The sequence below is a fragment of the Salmo salar genome, chromosome ssa04, assembly GCF_905237065.1.
Source record: "Salmo salar chromosome ssa04, Ssal_v3.1, whole genome shotgun sequence".
Taxonomy (NCBI): domain Eukaryota; kingdom Metazoa; phylum Chordata; class Actinopteri; order Salmoniformes; family Salmonidae; genus Salmo; species Salmo salar.
In genome coordinates this window covers 39191010-39208309 of record NC_059445.1, presented here as the reverse complement: position 1 = coordinate 39208309, position 17300 = coordinate 39191010, and the positions used below count along the sequence as shown (strand labels likewise).

The window sequence follows — 17300 nt, the reverse complement described above, 5'->3', positions numbered from 1 at the left end:
TCATTGCAACTCCACGAGGTGAGATCTTGCATGGAGCCCCAGGCCGAGGGAGATTGACAGTTCTTTTGTGTTTCTTCCATTTGCGAATAATCGCACCAACTGTTGTCACCTTCTCACCAAGCTGCTTGGCAATGGTCTTGTAGCCCATTCCAGCCTTGTGTAGGTCTACAATCTTGTCCCTGACATCCTTGGAGAGCTCTTTGGGCTTGGCCATGGTGGAGATTTTGGAATCTGATTGATTGATTGCTTCTGTGGACAGGTGTCTTTTTTACAGGTAACAAGCTGAGATTAGGAGCACTCCCTTTAAGAGTGTGCTCCTAATCTCATCTTGTTACCTGTATAAAAGACACCTGGGAGCCAGAAATCTTTCTGATTGAGAGGGGGTCAAATACTTATTTCCCTCATTAAAATGCAAATCAATTTATAACATTTTTGACATGCGTTTTTCAGGATCTTTTTGTCATTCTGTCTCTCACTGTTCAAATAAACCTACTATTAAAATTATAGACTGATAATTTCTTTGTCAGTGGGCAAACGTACAAAATCAGCAGGGGATCAAATACTTTTTTCCCTCACTGTACATGGGCTGCATATTCTGAGGCTGGTAACTCTAATGAACTTATCCTCTGCCGCAGAGGTAACTCTGGGCCATTATGAAGTCGGATTTGACGCAGCCAGTGGTCAGGGATGAGTTCATGAAGGAAGTGAGGAATCTGACACGGTTTCCAGAGATGGTCTGGAGAAGGGAGGAGGGGATGGGGTTGAGTGGATAGGTTGTCTGGCTCCTGGATCTAGTAGCATGGAGATAGAGGGGAGAAAGAGGTCAAGGCGCAAGGTAGTTCTGTGTGAGTGGGACCAGTGGACCCAATAGGCTGAGTCAATGAGGAGCGGATGTCGTCCACCTTCTTTTCAAAGTGGTTGACAAAGTCGTCCACAGAGAGGGAGGGGGTGGAGGATTAAGGAGGGTGGAGAAGGTGGAAAAGAGTTTCCTAGGTTTAGAGGCGGAAGCTTGAAATTCTGCATGATAGAAAGTGGCTTTAGCAGTGAAAACAGAGGGAGAGAAGGTAGAAATGAGGGAGTGAAAGGATGATAGGTCCTCCGGAAGTTTAGTTTTCCTCCAATTTTGCACATCTGCCTTTAGCCCCTCCGCCACATAGCAGGAGGGGAGGGGCAAGCCGGCCGGGAGGAAAGGGGACAGTGAGAGTCATAGGATGTGGATAGGGAGGTGAAGGAGACAGGAGGGCAGAGGTTTTAGCAGAAGCGAGAGATGATAGGATAGAAGAGGAGAGAGTAGTGTGAGAAAGGGAGCAAAAAAGGAACAAAGTAGTGATCAGAGACCTGGAGGGGGTTTGCAGTGAGATCTGTAAGCAAACAGCCTTTAGTAAAGATGAGGTCAAGCTTATTGCCTGCCTTGTGAGTGGGAGAGGACTGGGAAAGGGTGAGGTCAAAAGAGGCAAGGAGGGAAAGAAATGAAGGCAGACGTCGGGAGGTTGAAGTCACCCAGAACGAAGAGCGTGAGCCATCGTCAGGAAATGAGCTTATCAAGATGTCAACCTCAGTGAGGAACTCTCTAAGGGCACCTGGTGGGCGATGGATGACAACAATGTTAAGCATGAGTGGACAAGTGACAGTGACAGCATGGAATTCAAATGAGGAAATGGACAGGTGAGAGAGGGAGAAAAGAGAAAATCTCCACTTAGGAGAAATGAGTAGCCCTGTGCCACCACCGCGACGACCAGATGTTCTCAGACTATGAGAGAACACATGAAAGGAGAGTACCGTAATTTCCGGACTATTAAGCGCACCTGAATATAAGCCGCACCCACTGAATTTTTATTTTTTATTATTTTGAACATAAATAAGCCGCACATGTCTATAAGCCGCAGGTGCCTACTGGTACATTGAAACAAATTAACTTTACACAGGCTTTAACGAAACATGGCTTGTAACAAAAATAAATAGGCTTTAACGAAACACGGCTTGTAACAAAACATTTAAAATTAGCAGTAAACAGTAGCCTACCAAGAACTTCATTGGTCACTATCTTCCTTCTCCTGTGCACTGAAACCATCTCCTTCGGTGTCGGAGTTGAATAGCCTCAGAATTGCTTCATCCGATATTGGACCGTTTTCATTGTCGCTCTCGTCACTTTCATCCGGAGGCAAATCCCCCGCTGAGCCCTCTTTAACACGCAGCAGTCCAGCCTTTCGAAACCCGTTGATGATAGTGGATTTTTTGACAATGCTCCACGCTGTCAGGACCCACAAATTTGAAAGCGGGAAAAATCCATATATTAGCCGCGTCATTGTTTAAGCCGCGAAGTTCAAAGCGTGGGAAAAAAGTTGCGGCTTATAGTCCGGAATTTACGGTAGTTGGAGAAACAATGTTCTCTGGGGTGATCCAAGTCTCCGTCGGGGCCAAAAAGTCTAGTGACTGAAGGGCAGCATAGGCTGAGATGAACTCGGCATTCTTGACCACAGTTTGGTAGTTCCAAACGCTGCAGGAGATTAGGAATTCAACATGGGTTGTGCGGGCAGTGTACACCACAGTAGGGGGGTTGCAGCCAAGGGGTGTTAAGTCTGTAAAGTCTACAGGGAGAGGAGTGAACAGGTAGGGAAAAGACATTTATAGTTGACAAAGCTAGAAAAGAGCAAAATGAGAATGTTAAAATAACTAGGTAAGATACTTAAGTGAGAGAGTGGTGTAGAGCCTTTCTCTCTTTCTTTTCTCGAAAACACTGTAGAACAAGTTGGCAGAACAACAGATTAACCCTTTAGACCCCAATAGAATTCTAGAATACTGATGGAGATTACTGAGACATTTCAAGTTAAAGCTAATTTTCTCACACTTTTCAAACAGACATAGCTCAAAAGCTAAGAACAAATTACAATTACAAGTTAACTTTTAAAGAGCACAAACTCTTCTTTAATATCTCACCACATTCATGTCAATAGGAATAACACAAATTTTGTCTTCCATTGTGTAAAGACACTATCAAATAACGATTAACACTCAACAACAAAAAACCCTCAGAGTATTTAAATTGTAGTAAATTTGACTAAATTACAAAATGTACAAGTATAATATATTACGCTTGTAAATATTATCCAAAATGTGACCCAAGGTCAACATTCAGAAAGTATTTCAAAACTCACACAAAGTAGGCTATTGTATTGACAATGATTCTTACCTCTGTAACAATATAAGCATGCAAACAACTATTCAGAGACTATTTCAAATGTAGATAACCGCTCTCAATAACATTTTGTACAGACGAGGCCTTACGCAAAATGTTGAAATAGTAGCCTACCTTGACAACAATTCAGTGAATGCAACAAGTATTAGAAAGAGACAGATAAAGAGAGAAGATCCAAAACACAACAACTGTGTCCCACTCTTTGCCCTGCTTCCACTCCGGATGCACACCACACACTCTTGCATCCTTCAAAATTCACCTGCTGTCAAATTAGTTACAACTCGGTCCACACCCCCATCTTCCTGCCACTGTAGCCATATCACAAAGTGAATGCAGAAGCTGCATTGTGAAGGCCTTCAGGGACCATCGCCTGCGGTTTCTGGGAAGGGGCCTTTGCATGGTCCCCAGCACAATGTACACATTTATGATGGCAATGTTGAGCATCTGTAACGGCTGTTGAAGGGAGTAGACCAAGGCGCAGCGTAGTTAGTGCTCATCATAATATTTTAATGGAACACTTTAAACAAAACAAGAAATGAATGACAGCCAAAACAGTTCTGTCAGGTAACAACACGAAACAGAAATTAACCACCCACAAAACCCAAAGGAAAACAGGCTACCTAAGTATGGCTCCCAATCAGCGACAATGAAGTACAACTGTCCCTGATTGAGAGCCATACCAGGCCAAAACAAAGAAAAACAAAACATAGAAAAATGGACATAGAATATAACCCCAAAACACACAGAAAAACACCCCCTGCCACACCCTGACCAAACTACAATAACAAATAACCCCTTTTACTGGTCAGGACGTGACAGCATCCCCCAAAACACATACTTCCACCATTTTCTGCCTGTGCGTCCAACATTGTAATAGTTCCTCAGTTGGTCAAGATGGTCAACCCCACCCATTTTCTTGTTGTAATCCATTACAAGATCTGGAACTGATATAAGTTCCTACCAAGTTAAAAACAACTCCAAAACCCCTGCCACTGCCGCTTTAGGCCCAGGCTGTGTGGTACAAGGGTGAATGGAGGGACTTTTGGCAGACACACTCCATGGAAATGTAGGCTCCCCTCTCGGGTGTGCTCTAATTCTTCCTCCTTGTCCTCTGCTTCCTCCTCATCTCCCTCTTCCACTCCCTTTTCCTCCTCCTCTCGATGTTCCTCTCCTTCCACTCTCCTCTCCCTCCTCTTCACTCTCCTCTTCCTCTCTCGCTCCACTTGCCTCTCCTTCCCGCTCCTCTTCCTCTCTCTCTCTCCACTCGCCTCTCCTTCATTCTCCTCTTCCACTCTCCCTCCACTGTCCCCTCGCTCCACATCATCTCTAATTCCTCTTCCTCCCTGCCTTTTGCTGCTGAGCCCTGACTCTCCACATCACTTTCTTTGTGTTCACTGACTTAGAGGAACAGAGTAACAGAGGTAGATGAGCAGCAAAATTATACAATTGTAGTCAGGAACATAATCTCTCTCTCTCCCTCCTCACACTGTCTCTCTCTTCCTTCCTCTCTTTCTTTTTCTCAACCATACACATACTCTCTTTCTAATAATGGGTTTCCATAATAAATTGTCTCCCATTCCGCACACACTCACTCGCTCTCTCCTCCAGTCAACTCTTGCTTTCTTGCCTGACAGACTAACTACAGAGTGTGCCAATGTTAGCTGATTAGTTACGAATCTGGGACAGTTTCCAAATGAATGGCATCGGTAAAAACAGGACAAAACAAGCAACTTGTTAGCTGGCTATGTAAACAAATATCCAACTCATCACGTCAGCTCTACTGCGTGGGCATCTAACCTAACACGACAGCTAAGCTGTCAAATAATAGGAAAACGAGGCAATGTATAGCCCATCAATATCTGTACCTACCAAACATGACAAACCATAACCTAAGCCCAACAGATAAACACAAATTACTCTAGCCTTCATTTCAGTGGATAGTTTGCTAGTTGTGTTTATGGATAGCTAGTAAATGTGAAAGCTGAGGTTGACGCTTCGTGAGCTCAGCTCAAATGTACAGCTACACACAACTTTTCTTGCCTGACAGACTAACTAGCCTGCTAGCTAGCTACAGCAATCAGCTCGGGCCGTTTCCATATGAATTACATCAGTAGAAACAAGACAAAACAACCATCTAGTTGTACTGATGCTCATTCTGTTCACCAGTTCTGGAGGTCTACGTCACCGGCTTTCTAGGCTTCACTGAACAGGATTCATTATCATCAACACCGGACTGTCTTGTCTGATTACACACACCTGGTTCCCATTTCCCCTGATTAGTATGTTATATACAGTTGAAGTCGGAAGTTTACGTACACTTAGGTTGGAGTCATTAAAACTAATTTTCAACCACTCCACAAATTTCTTGTTAACAAACTATAGTTTTGGCAAGTCGGTTAGGACATCTACTTTGTGCATGACACAAGTAATTTTTCCAACAATTGTTTACAGACAGATTATTTCACTTATAATTCACTGTATCACAATTCCACAATTCAGAAGTTTACATACACTAAGTTGACTGCCTTTAAACAGCTTGGAAAATTCCAGAAAATTATGTCATGGCTTTAGAAGTTTCTGATAGGCTAATTGACATAATTTGAGTCAATTGGAGGTGTACCTGTGGATGTATTTCAAGGCCTACCTTCAAACTCAGTGCCTCTTTGCTTGACATCATGGGAAAATCAAAAGAAATCAGCCAAGATGCTAGAAAAACATTGTAGATCTCTACAAGTCTGGTCCATTCTTGGGAGCAATTTCCAAACGCCTGAAGGTACCATGTTCATCTGTACAAAGAATAGTACGCAAGTATAAACACCATGGGACCACGCAGCCGTCATACCGCTCAGGAAGGCGACGCGTTCTGTCTCCTAGAGATGAACGTACTTTGGTGCGAAAAGTGCAAATCAATCCCAGAACAACAGCAAAGGACCTTGTGAAGATGCTGGAGGAAACAGGTACAAAAATATCTATATCCACAGTAAAACGAGTTCTATATCGACATAACCTGAAAGGCCGCTCAGCAAGGAAGAAGCCATTGCTCCAAAACTGCCATAAAAAAAGCCAGACTACGATTTGCAACTGCACATGGGGACAAAGATCGTACTTTTTGGAGAAATGTCCTCTGGTCCGATGAAACAAAAATAGAACTGTTTGGCAATAATGACCATCGTTATGTTTGGAGGAAAAAGCGGGATGCTTGCAAGCCGAAGAACACCATCCCAACTGTGAAGCACGGGCTGGCAGCATCATATTGTGGGGGTGCTTTGCTGCTGGAGGGACTGGTGCACTTCGCAAAATAGATGGCATCATGAGGGAGTAAAATTATGTGGATATATTGAAGCAACATCTCAAGACATCAGTCAGGAAGTTAAAGCTTGGTCGCAAATGGGTCTTCCAAATGGACAATGACCCCAAGCATACTTCCAAAGTTGTGGCAAAATGGCTTAAGGACAACAAAGTCAAGGTATTGGAGTGGCCATCACAAAGCCCTGACCTCAATCCTATAGAAAATTTGTGGGCAGAACTGAAAAAGCGTTTGCGAGCAAGGAGGCCTACAAACCTGACTCAGTTATACCAGCACTGTCAGGAGGAATGGACCAAAATTCACGCAACTTATTGTGGGAAGCTTGTGGAAGGCTACCTGAAACGTTTGACCCACGTTAAACAATTGAAAGGCAATGCTACCAAATACTAATTGAGTGTATGTAAACTTCTGACCCACTGTGAATGTGAATAAAGAAATAAAAGCTGAAATAAATCATTCTCTCTACTATTATTCTGACATTTCACATTCTTAAAATAAAGTGGTGATCCTAACTGACCTAAAACAGGGAATTTTTACTCAGATTAAATGTCAGGAATTGTGAAAAACTGAGTTTAAATGTATTTGGCTACGGTGTATGTAAACTTCCGACTTCAACTGTGTTTGCCGTCTGTTCCCTCTGTCTTTGTCGGTTATTGTTCCCATGTCCGTTGGTGGTGTGAGTACCTATGCGTTGGTGCAGCTGTTATGCTGCAAGCTTTATATATTGTGTATTACGGGTATCGTCCTGTGTCGTTCAGCGAGGTTTACCCTCGCTCTTTTGTTTGGGTACAGCCCAGTGTATTTGTATACGTGTTTGTTTTGGGTGTATTAAAAACCCCTATTGTGTATCGCCTGCGCCTGTCTCCAAATCCTTTATACCGGCGTGACACTAGTTAGCTGACAATATGCAGCTAAGCACTGCAGCTATTTACATGAGACAGAGAGCAATCATTCGAGCACCACCTCTGATGTGCTCGCCTGTACCAACCAACTTATCTTGACATGACAGGATTTGCTCATCTGAAAGCTATTACCCAAGTTTACAGCATCAAATATCGACAACACCAAACATATGTCTGCTGTTTACTCATTTCAATCACCTCAACCTTATCGCTTTTCAAAGTGCAAGGATATGTCCGAATCCGTGTCGCCAACCAACATAGACACAGCTTCTTCCAAAGTGAAAAGTCGTGGAGATGTTATTTTTGAGTAACGAAGTGATGAAAACGTTGAAAAGTCAGACAGCATACCCTGTTTCCGGCTTTCTGGTTGATGACAACAGCCACGCGAATACGACAACAGGGTTGTTAGCACGTTCATTTTGCGATATCGAGACAGACATAAAACAAGGCCGTTTGCACCAGTGGAGGCTGCTGAGGGGAGGACGGCTCATAATATTGGCTGGAACGGAGCGTGTGGAATGGCATCCAACCAGGTGTTTGATGTATTTGATACCATGCCACCTATTCCGCTCAAGCCATTACCACGAGCCCGTCCTCCCCAATTAAGGCGCCACCAGCCTCCTGTGGTCCGCGGCCGCTTTAGTTATTTATAGAAAGGCATTCGATGTCCGCTATGGGTTCTAAAAAAGTTAAGACAGAAAATATACACCCGGAGATATCATCAGTCCTCGAGCTATTTATTTGGCTGTCATGGCATCCAGCTGAATGTAGAGATGCCAGAGCAGGTTTTTACTACCTTACCCAGCTTATAGGCTGCCTCTCATATAAACAAATACTATGAGGTTTGTAGAGATGATTGACACTATTGAGATGCACCATTCCCTAGCCTCCGGCAATATGTGAAAACAAATTACTATTTTCCTCCCTCTATTTAAGCATTTTCTCTGTGTTGTCTGTGCTTCTGTATGCCCTCCCTCCCTGTTGTCATGTGAGATTCCAGTCAGCTCCCCCAGATGGGGATGTGAGAGCTGTCTCAGAGGAACGCAGCTGTGTCTGTCATCCAATGCATGCACTTTAGGGACCAGTCACATTATATCAGGCCCAAGCCCTGATGGAGACACTGCACAGAGACAAATCTGTTGGGCCACTAGCTTCCACACATGCTGGAGAGAGAGGAAGAGGGGCCACAATTGCCCAGTACAGTGGATTATCATGGTAATACAATATCATCAATATAAGCAGTTTATTTGCTGTTTGTGCCGTGGCAGTTTTGGGGAATAAACAGACTGACTTGACCTGACGTGAACTGCCTTGAATGAGCTTCTGAATCGTAGGCTCGTTCACAAATCTGGTTATGAGGGTAAGGAGTTCAGTCTCAAGGGATTCCTTTGCCGCGTACAAACAGGAATGGGATAGAGGAGGAGAGTCACTGCTCATGTATTTGATGAGATCAGTGCACTCACAACTGGATAATATATTTGATGTTCTGTGTTTGTTGATAGACATTTCTGCTCTGTAATTCCGTGAGCTCGACACTGTGTTAGACCACAGTGTGTGAAAGGCCACCCGTAGACACATAAGCCAGGTGGAATGTACAGCAGAACTGGAGAGATTCCATTAGGATTATGTGTGTATCTTCATACAGCGCCTGTCTTTGGTAAGCGGGTACTGTACAATATGACAGTGTGCTTGTAAAATAACACGATGTAATTATCTACTTTCTTACAGATTTCCCATTATCTTGCTTTCTCTCTCTCTCTCGTCATGGCTTTGTGTCCCCGCGCGTTGTGACGGCCTCATTACTCTGGGAAGTTAATGGATTCAGCGGCTTGGCCTGCATTAATTCAACTGTATATATTTCCCTGTGAAACATGCAAACATGATCCCCTGAAAGGAGTGTGAAGAAGGAGATATAGACAAACAGACGAATTGAAAGGGAAGGAGGGAGGGAGGGAGAGCGAGGGAGGCAGTAGTGAAATAGAATGGTGAACTGTAGCAGAGGCCACCCATGCGTAGTTGTCTGTGCTACTGTTCCTCAGATACTGTGGAGTGCTAATTAAATTCCTCTCGTCACAATGGGTCACCAGACGTAGCAGGCGACAAGCAGGATGGGAGATGGAGAGAGAAGCACTATTCCCCCCATAACGTGTCAAATGAGAGGATAGATGAGAGCCAGAGACGGCTGTTCAGAAGATATAAATTGTTGGCTTAGACTGTTTGTATTTGCACCACATCGTTTTATATGAATGTCGACCTTGAGGCGTTATTCTCTTTTGGTGGTAGAGAGACTTTAAGAAAATGAGCAGCGCTCCTCTGCATTTCACGTGGTAGTTAAATGTGGGTGCAGCTTTGCCTGGCAACATTTAGAATTTCGACTGGGCTCTTATATGCATGGGACCAGCTTTACTTTAAATAGCAGCAGCTGTTGAATGAATCATACATTAGAGTCGAAGAACAGTCTCCTGCCTCAGTGTTACCTGGGAGTTGGACTCTCCAAGGTCAGAGCTGGCCTTTTGGCTTGATTAAATCCTGCTCAAATCATCTATATTCATAATGACATTCCTAGGCATCGTGCTTGATGGATTCTCCCAATTCTTCAAATCAATGTCATGGTCCACTTGATAGTTTGGAGGAAAACTACATGTAGGAACGTTTTACATTTGATCAGTTAGTGACCACTTAATGGATATTTGAAGAGCAAAATTGCATCTGATTGCCCCCAACCGTAACTTGATAGAATGTGGTGTGGTATGTCATTGAGCAAATTTGCTAAAGCACGGTTGCTAGATATATCCCTAGAGATCTGATGGTGCTGCCATGTGTGTCAAGACGCATTTATAATATCTAATATATTTAACAAGTCTCCATTTTCCATGGAAAAGCTAGTCTGTTTTTTCCCCAAAGGAAATTCAGGGAATTTAAGGATAACGTTCAGACAAGTGTAAGGAAAATTGGCTGATTATTATTGTATGATGATGATGATGATGATTAGATATTTGTTTGAGTGGTTCTTTGATATGTTCACATACATTTTTTGTGTCGTAATTGGGAGAAAATATATTTAAAAAAAACAAACAGTTTTATTAACCTGCAGTTACCGTATTGAATGATCCATTTCAAGAAGCTTGACCAGCACAATGAATGAAAGAGAACAGATAACAACAACTGTGGTAGCTGTAGTTGATGACACCAGCCTTCTCTCCATCTCTCTCCACAGCACAAGAGGAGTCAGTGGCCACCTACAAAGGCAACGAGTTTTTCAGCTATGACCTGTCTCAGACGCCCATCCAGAGCAGCCTGGACGAGATCAGTCTGTCCTTCCGCACGCTGCAGAGGAACGGACTCCTGCTTCACACCGGGAAGTCAGCTGACTACGTTAACCTATCCCTGAGGAGCGGCGCTGTGTGGCTGGTCATCAACCTCGGGTCCGGGGCCTTTGAGGCCCTGGTGGAGCCTGCCAACGGCAAGTTCAACGACAACGCCTGGCACGAAGTCCGTGTCACACGCAACCTGCGCCAGGTACTGTAGCCCCCCTGTCTCTCCTCCTTCATATGCTCAGCGGTGGTTCTATCGTTCATTATTACAGGAAGAGTTTCATTTTATATTTAACAGGGAGTAATAGTGTCATTATTTAGCTTCCAGTAGTTGTTAATGTTTCCTCATCATGGGCATCCAAGGAAAACCAGTTATACTGTCAGCTTGTGATTTAATTATGCTAATTTATCCCTCAGGACTGAAAAACAAAGATGAATAGAAAACAAACAACATACTACATTTTTTTTTTCAATATCGCTGTTTTAGGCTTTTCTGATTGAACCCAAGCCAAACTCCTGTGACTCATACCCCAGGTCTTTAGGATACGTTCAGAAAACATGCCTCACCTATAGTAACCCATTATTTTTCTCTATGGCAGTCGGTACACAATCTTGTTCTTTTCAATTCAGTTCAGAGTGAAATGAATCAATACCACAACTTTGGCTCTCTCAAAATAATGTCTCCATAGGTGAAAAACGATGCAGTGTGATGTTCCGCCTTCTTAGTGAGACTAGTCATGTTGAGGTGTAGATTGTTGTGGCTGAAACAGCTTGGAACTTGTGGATTGATTTCTGGGTCAGTCTCATTGAGTCTCAATTCCAGTGTCAACAACAGTGTAGTAATCAATACTAGTTTTTTGTGTACTTTGGATTTGTCATGTTTTTACATATTAAAGGTGCCTTCTATAATAGAAATGTTACTTTACATGTCAATGTGTACATTACTGTGGGTGAGTTTATCCTGTGGAAGGATACCACTATTTTTTACTGAGCTGAGAACAGGAGTCTGATGAATGGTCCATATAGCTAGAGCAGGCCTCTAGGGTTGCACTTCAACAAAACCGTTGATCTTTGAAAGCATACAGCCATGTATTTCACATTTGAATCTCTGTACTAGCGTTACACCTTGTTAGGGTTAGTCAGTGACACACTCTCTTCCTAACCCTGGTCCTGCCTGCTTTCCGTTCCCACGCCACATTAAGCCTGTCTAAATCCACTCTGACAGGCCATTTTATGGTCAATTGCTTTGCAAACTCTGTCTTGTATACTAACTAACATAACTCTTTAAAGGCTCCAGGCTTTAGTTGTCATCCCTTCGTTTAAAAAAAAAAATATTCTTCATTATTTTATCTTTCAAATGACATTTCCACGCAATTTTGATTTGTATTACTGGTGTTATATTGAATGAAGACACTATCTATGTAGTGAATATTATTTTATAAGGAATGCATACACATCCAGCATTTTTCTCCCTTTCTGATGAAGGATGCAGGCATTGGACATTTTAAACATCATCTGAATAGTTATTCTTCACAGTATCTCTAGATTGTGTTGCTTTTATTGTCTGGAATCAACAAAAGAAATGACAAAATTGGCAACAATTTCAGGGTGGCATTCAACATGCTAATTTTCTATTTACAATCCACAAATATCATCAAGGTTATTTGCCTCCTAGAACTCACTTCCAACTTCTCTTCCAGGTTATCCGACAATAAACTGTATCAGAAAAGAAATGATTCTCTAACAGAATTCTGTTTAGAGTAGACCTGTGCTCCCTTATTGGATAATATGGTTGGTCCATTGTGGCTAACAGGTAGCGAATAAGAAAGATGCAGAGCGATAATACTAACAAGCACAGACCTTTTAATGTACTGGGCATCAAAGAAATGTCAGGCACTGTGTAACAGTGTGTGTGTGTGTGTGTGTGTGTGTGTGTGTGTGTGTGTGTGAGAGAGAGAGAGAGAGAGAGAGAGAGAGAGAGAGAGAGAGAGAGAGAGAGAGAGAGAGAGAGAGAGAGAGAGAGAGAGAGAGAGAGAGAGAGAGAGAGAGAGAGAGAGAGAGAGAGAGAGAGAGAGAGAGAGAGAGAGAGAGAGAGAGAGAGAGAGAGAGAGAGAGAGAGAGAGAGAGAGAGAGAGAGAGAGAGAGAGAGAGAGAGAGAGAGAGAGAGAGAGAGAGAGAGAGAGAGAGAGAGAGAGAGAGAGAGAGAGAGAGAGAGAGAGAGAGAGAGAGAGACTTCAGTTAAAAGATGAGACCCAAAAAAAATCGTACTTTCTTTTCAACTTCAAAGCTTGACTTTCCCTCCCTTCCTCCTTCTAATCCTAATTTTTTTCAAACTTGTTAGTATTCTTAGAGGTTGATCGGTTTTGTTTCTTATTATTTTATTAATTCTGTTGAATGCCTCCACTAACATCAACTGTACATAGTGTATATATACATTAACAGAAATCGACACTGGATGTAAGTATGATTTCTCTTTCCATTTGACTTAATGTGAATCATTCATAATGACGTGATTAATATGCCTCGCCTGTGTGTCCACACTCTAGCCCTTCATGGGTTATGACCCCAAACAAAGCAACCTTTATTTAAAACCAAAATGATGAGGTTTGCCAAGTTTTTTTCCCCCCATTCATACTAAGATGATGCATTTCCAATTACTAATAGTCACTCTTCTCTGTCTACTAATGTACTAACAAGCATTTTTGTGTCTGAATCTTCGGTCCTTACAAACAGACCCCCTTAACATCTCACCCCTACCTGCATACAAGCATTCTCTCTCTTCATTATCCCGAGCCTACCCTCACCCATACTCCCCAAAGACAGAAAAATCCTATGCTTACAAACCCGCTCATGCTTTTATCCCTGCATTTGATCCTGCATACATAGCTCTTCTCTTCGGGTAGCTTCCTGTTACCACACTGACATGCCGATAGAGAGAAATGCACCTCCTGTGGGAACGCCAGTGGAATTCATTTTTTTAACAAGCCCTGGTGGTCAGCTTTCGCTGGCTAGATTCCTCTTATCTTTCTCTCTCACATCCTCAATCACACACTCTCTCTGACACACACACACTCTCTCTTTGACACACACACACACACATACACAATCACCTACACCCTTGTTCAACCTTGCCTACAATCGAAGCTACAGACTCATAGCAGCTCTAAACAGCAACAGCAGACATAAAAATGTGTTGCCCCATGAGGGAAGTACATTTAAAACCAGGAAACACCCATAACTACATTAATGATCAGAACAGGGCAATTCCTCAGAGTGCAAGTGTGGCAGAGCCTTGCTCTTCTCAGAGAGGACCTCTGGGGAATGTAGTATTTGTCAGTCAGCAGTGATGGTCTGCAGCATTCACAGAATATCATAACAGTGTAAACCACGTACTTTACAGTATTACCATTTCAGTCAAAGCTGAGCCACATCCTTTATAGTGTATCTCATATATATGTAATGAACTCCTCTTAAGCCATTGTAATGGAATATAATTCCTTCTGGAACCGTTGTTCTCCCAACAATGAATAATAGATTAGGATTTTTTTTATCAGCTAATTGGTGCATTCATTTGTTCTTCCCGTCTCTCTGTATTGATTTGATATTGATTAGAATCAGCCTCAACTGTCTGATTACCGCCGATGGACTACTGTATCTACCGTCGAATGGGTGCCTTCTCAAATTCAGCTACAAACGGATACTACGATATATTTAATATTGTACTCAAATCCAAAATATCTGTGAAATGGTCATATCATCATTTGCTCATCAACCCTGCTAATATTTTGAGAATCGAGAAAAGAAGCAAGCTTCTGAGATTGGCGGAGCCCTCCGACTGTGCTCATCAATTCACACTGTTCTGTCTCTCCTCCGCCATTTCTCCATCCCTCTCTTTCTCTCTGGTCACCCAGGTGACCGTCTCTGTGGATGGGATCCTGACCACCACCGGCTACACCCAGGAGGACTACACCATGCTAGGCTCGGATGACTTCTTCTATGTCGGCGGGAGTGCCATCACGGCTGACCTCCCTGGCTCCCCGGTCAGCAATAACTTCATGGGCTGTCTCAAAGACGTAAGTACTGTGCTGTTCAGCAGCCTTCAGCAGGGGACTCTGGTCTGAGAATACACAGATGCACAGGGCTCTAGTTGAGCTGTGTTCAGACTCACAATCACCGTTCACTTTGTGAGATGACAGCTCTTTTACGTATGTGCCACTTGGAATTGAGATGTTAAACCGCCCAGTGCATCACACAGGAAGAACATGGCACGTTTCTATTTTTACATATAGTTAGCTGCTAATTAATGACAGATTGTGACTTTGAACACATGCAGTGCCCTTAGTGTTCAGCTATGTCCTAATGAGTCCTAATGTAGATTGCTGTGTGTCATTTGCATATCCCCTGACATTGTACAGTGTGGTCATGTATGAATGTAGCTATGGCCTTGAATTATATAGTAGCATGACTACCTGGATATGAACACCAGACTTGCTATTCTGTTGAATAATACAGGTTCTATTCTCCAGGATTAATTACACTCCTGTACTGATGCCCCACCCCCACCCTCCCTGGTGACTGCCATGACCTTCCTATACCCTCCCTATTTCTCTCTCTGCCTGTCTCCCCCCCCGTCCCTTCCTATTGCTCACTCTCTCTGTCCCCCCCTCTCTCGTTCTTTCTCTCTCTCTGTCTCTCTCTCTCCCCTTCCCTCCCTCCCTCCTCTCTCTCTCTGTCAGTGAACATCTGTAATTAATACTGTGCCAGTGTTAGTGAGGCCTTAGCTTTACCATCCTGACAGCCAATTCAGACATTGATTTCCTCCATGGATTCCCAGGCGGCGCGTCCCTCCCTCTGTCACTGTCTAGTTGACCCTCCCATGTATTAATCATGTCTACCTCTTCATTGATTGTGCCATGCTTCTCACTGCCTCAGCCTCCCAGTCTTTGTCCTGTTGTGTACAGGAATCCTAATAACTAAACATTTTTATTTCCGTTAGGGAACGCCTACGCTGTGAAGTGTGTGTGTGTGTGTGTGTGTGTGCGTGTGCGTGTGTGCGCGCGCAATAGCTCAATTCACCTTTGCACTCCTTCTAAACAACGCAATTTTGGCAAAAGTCTACAAAACTTAGCCCACTCTGTTCGTAACAGATTCTAGTTTTGGGAACAGAAAACTGTATTGAGATCAAAATGTTTCATCTGTGAGAAAATGTGCAGAATGTCGGCCAAAATCCATCTCGTTCCATCTTCTCCCACTGCCGGCCACTGGGCTTCCTGTCACTGCCATATTTGGTAGTGAGTGGAAACACCAAGTGGATGCTACACATTTATACATCCGGTGAAATATCTGTTTCTTTGTTCTATCTGTGACTATACTGCTACAGACTCCTGATGCCTGTTTCAGTAGAACGTGGTGATAGATATTGGACTGTGTCGGTGCTGGGAGGGGTCTTTGGGAGTTACTGAGACATACCTACAGTGTTGTGATTAAGTCTTTTTTTGCATCTTTTTTTTTACACTGAATGTTGTCAGATCTTCAACCGAAACCTCATATTAGATCAAGGGAACCTGAGTGAACAAATAGCACAAAATGTGGATACTTACTTCATTTATTTAATCAAAAGTGTTTGGTTTTCACCAGACATAACGGGACCAACGTCGTCCAAAAAAGTGGACTCAAGTTTGCAAGAAAGCACCTGGAAGCAGCTGGATGATCGCCAAGACTCCTGGAAGAATGTTCTATGAACAGATGAGTCAAAATGTGGTGCTTTTTTGGACGACATGGGTTCCGTTATGTCTGGCGATAACCAAACACTGCGTTCACACAGTAAGAAACTCATACTAACAGTCAAGCATGGTGGTGGTAGTGTGATGGTTTGGGGATGCTTTGCTGCCTCAGGACCTGGACGACTTGCCATCATTGAAGGAACCATGAATTCGGCTTTGTATCAGATCATTCTAAATAGAGAATGTCAGGCCATCCGTCCGTGAGCTGAAGCTGAAGCACAGCTGGGTCATGCAGCGGGACAATGATCCAAAACACAATCTACATCAGATTGGCTAAAAAGCGACAAATGAAACGTTTTGAAATGGCCTGGTCAAAGTCCAGACAGAAACCAACCTGAAACGAGCAGACAACCCTAAAATGTCGTGGAGTTAAAGCAGTTCTGCATGGAAGAGTGGGACAAAATCTCTCCACAGAGAGACTGATCAAAAACTACAGGTGACACAAGCGGTTAGTGAGTGCAAGGGGGTGTTGCGTAACTTTGTTAAAAAAATAAATAAAAAAATGTCATGAAATAATTCACTAAATGTTGCTTTTATTTGTTCACTCAGGTTTCCTTTATCTAATATGAGGTTTTTGGTTGAAGATCTAACAATATATTCAGTGTCAAAAAATATGCAAAACTTCGAGAAAATCCGAAAGGCAGATACTTTTTCACGGAACTGCATTTGACCACAGTGTATGATTGATGCTACCAAAGGAGACTGAGATATTGAGTGTCATCAGAATGCTAGCGTAGCGTGAGAACGATTTTGTACTTTTGCATCTATGGCTGAAAATAGACTCAACAATTGCATTTT

At 43.0% G+C, this 17300-nt stretch overlaps 1 protein-coding gene across 8 annotated transcripts in view; it reads left to right on the top strand.

The window, feature by feature from the left end:
- LOC106602987 (neurexin-2) overlaps positions 1 to 17300 on the top strand; it is a 324834-nt gene that overhangs the window by 127179 nt on the left and 180355 nt on the right. For all 8 annotated transcript variants that reach the window (XM_045716898.1, XM_014196084.2, XM_014196086.2 and 5 more), the window contains 2 exons: positions 10623 to 10924; positions 14631 to 14792. In XM_045716898.1, the coding sequence (XP_045572854.1) occupies positions 10623 to 10924; positions 14631 to 14792 (464 nt within the window). The remainder of the gene's footprint in view (positions 1 to 10622; positions 10925 to 14630; positions 14793 to 17300) is intronic.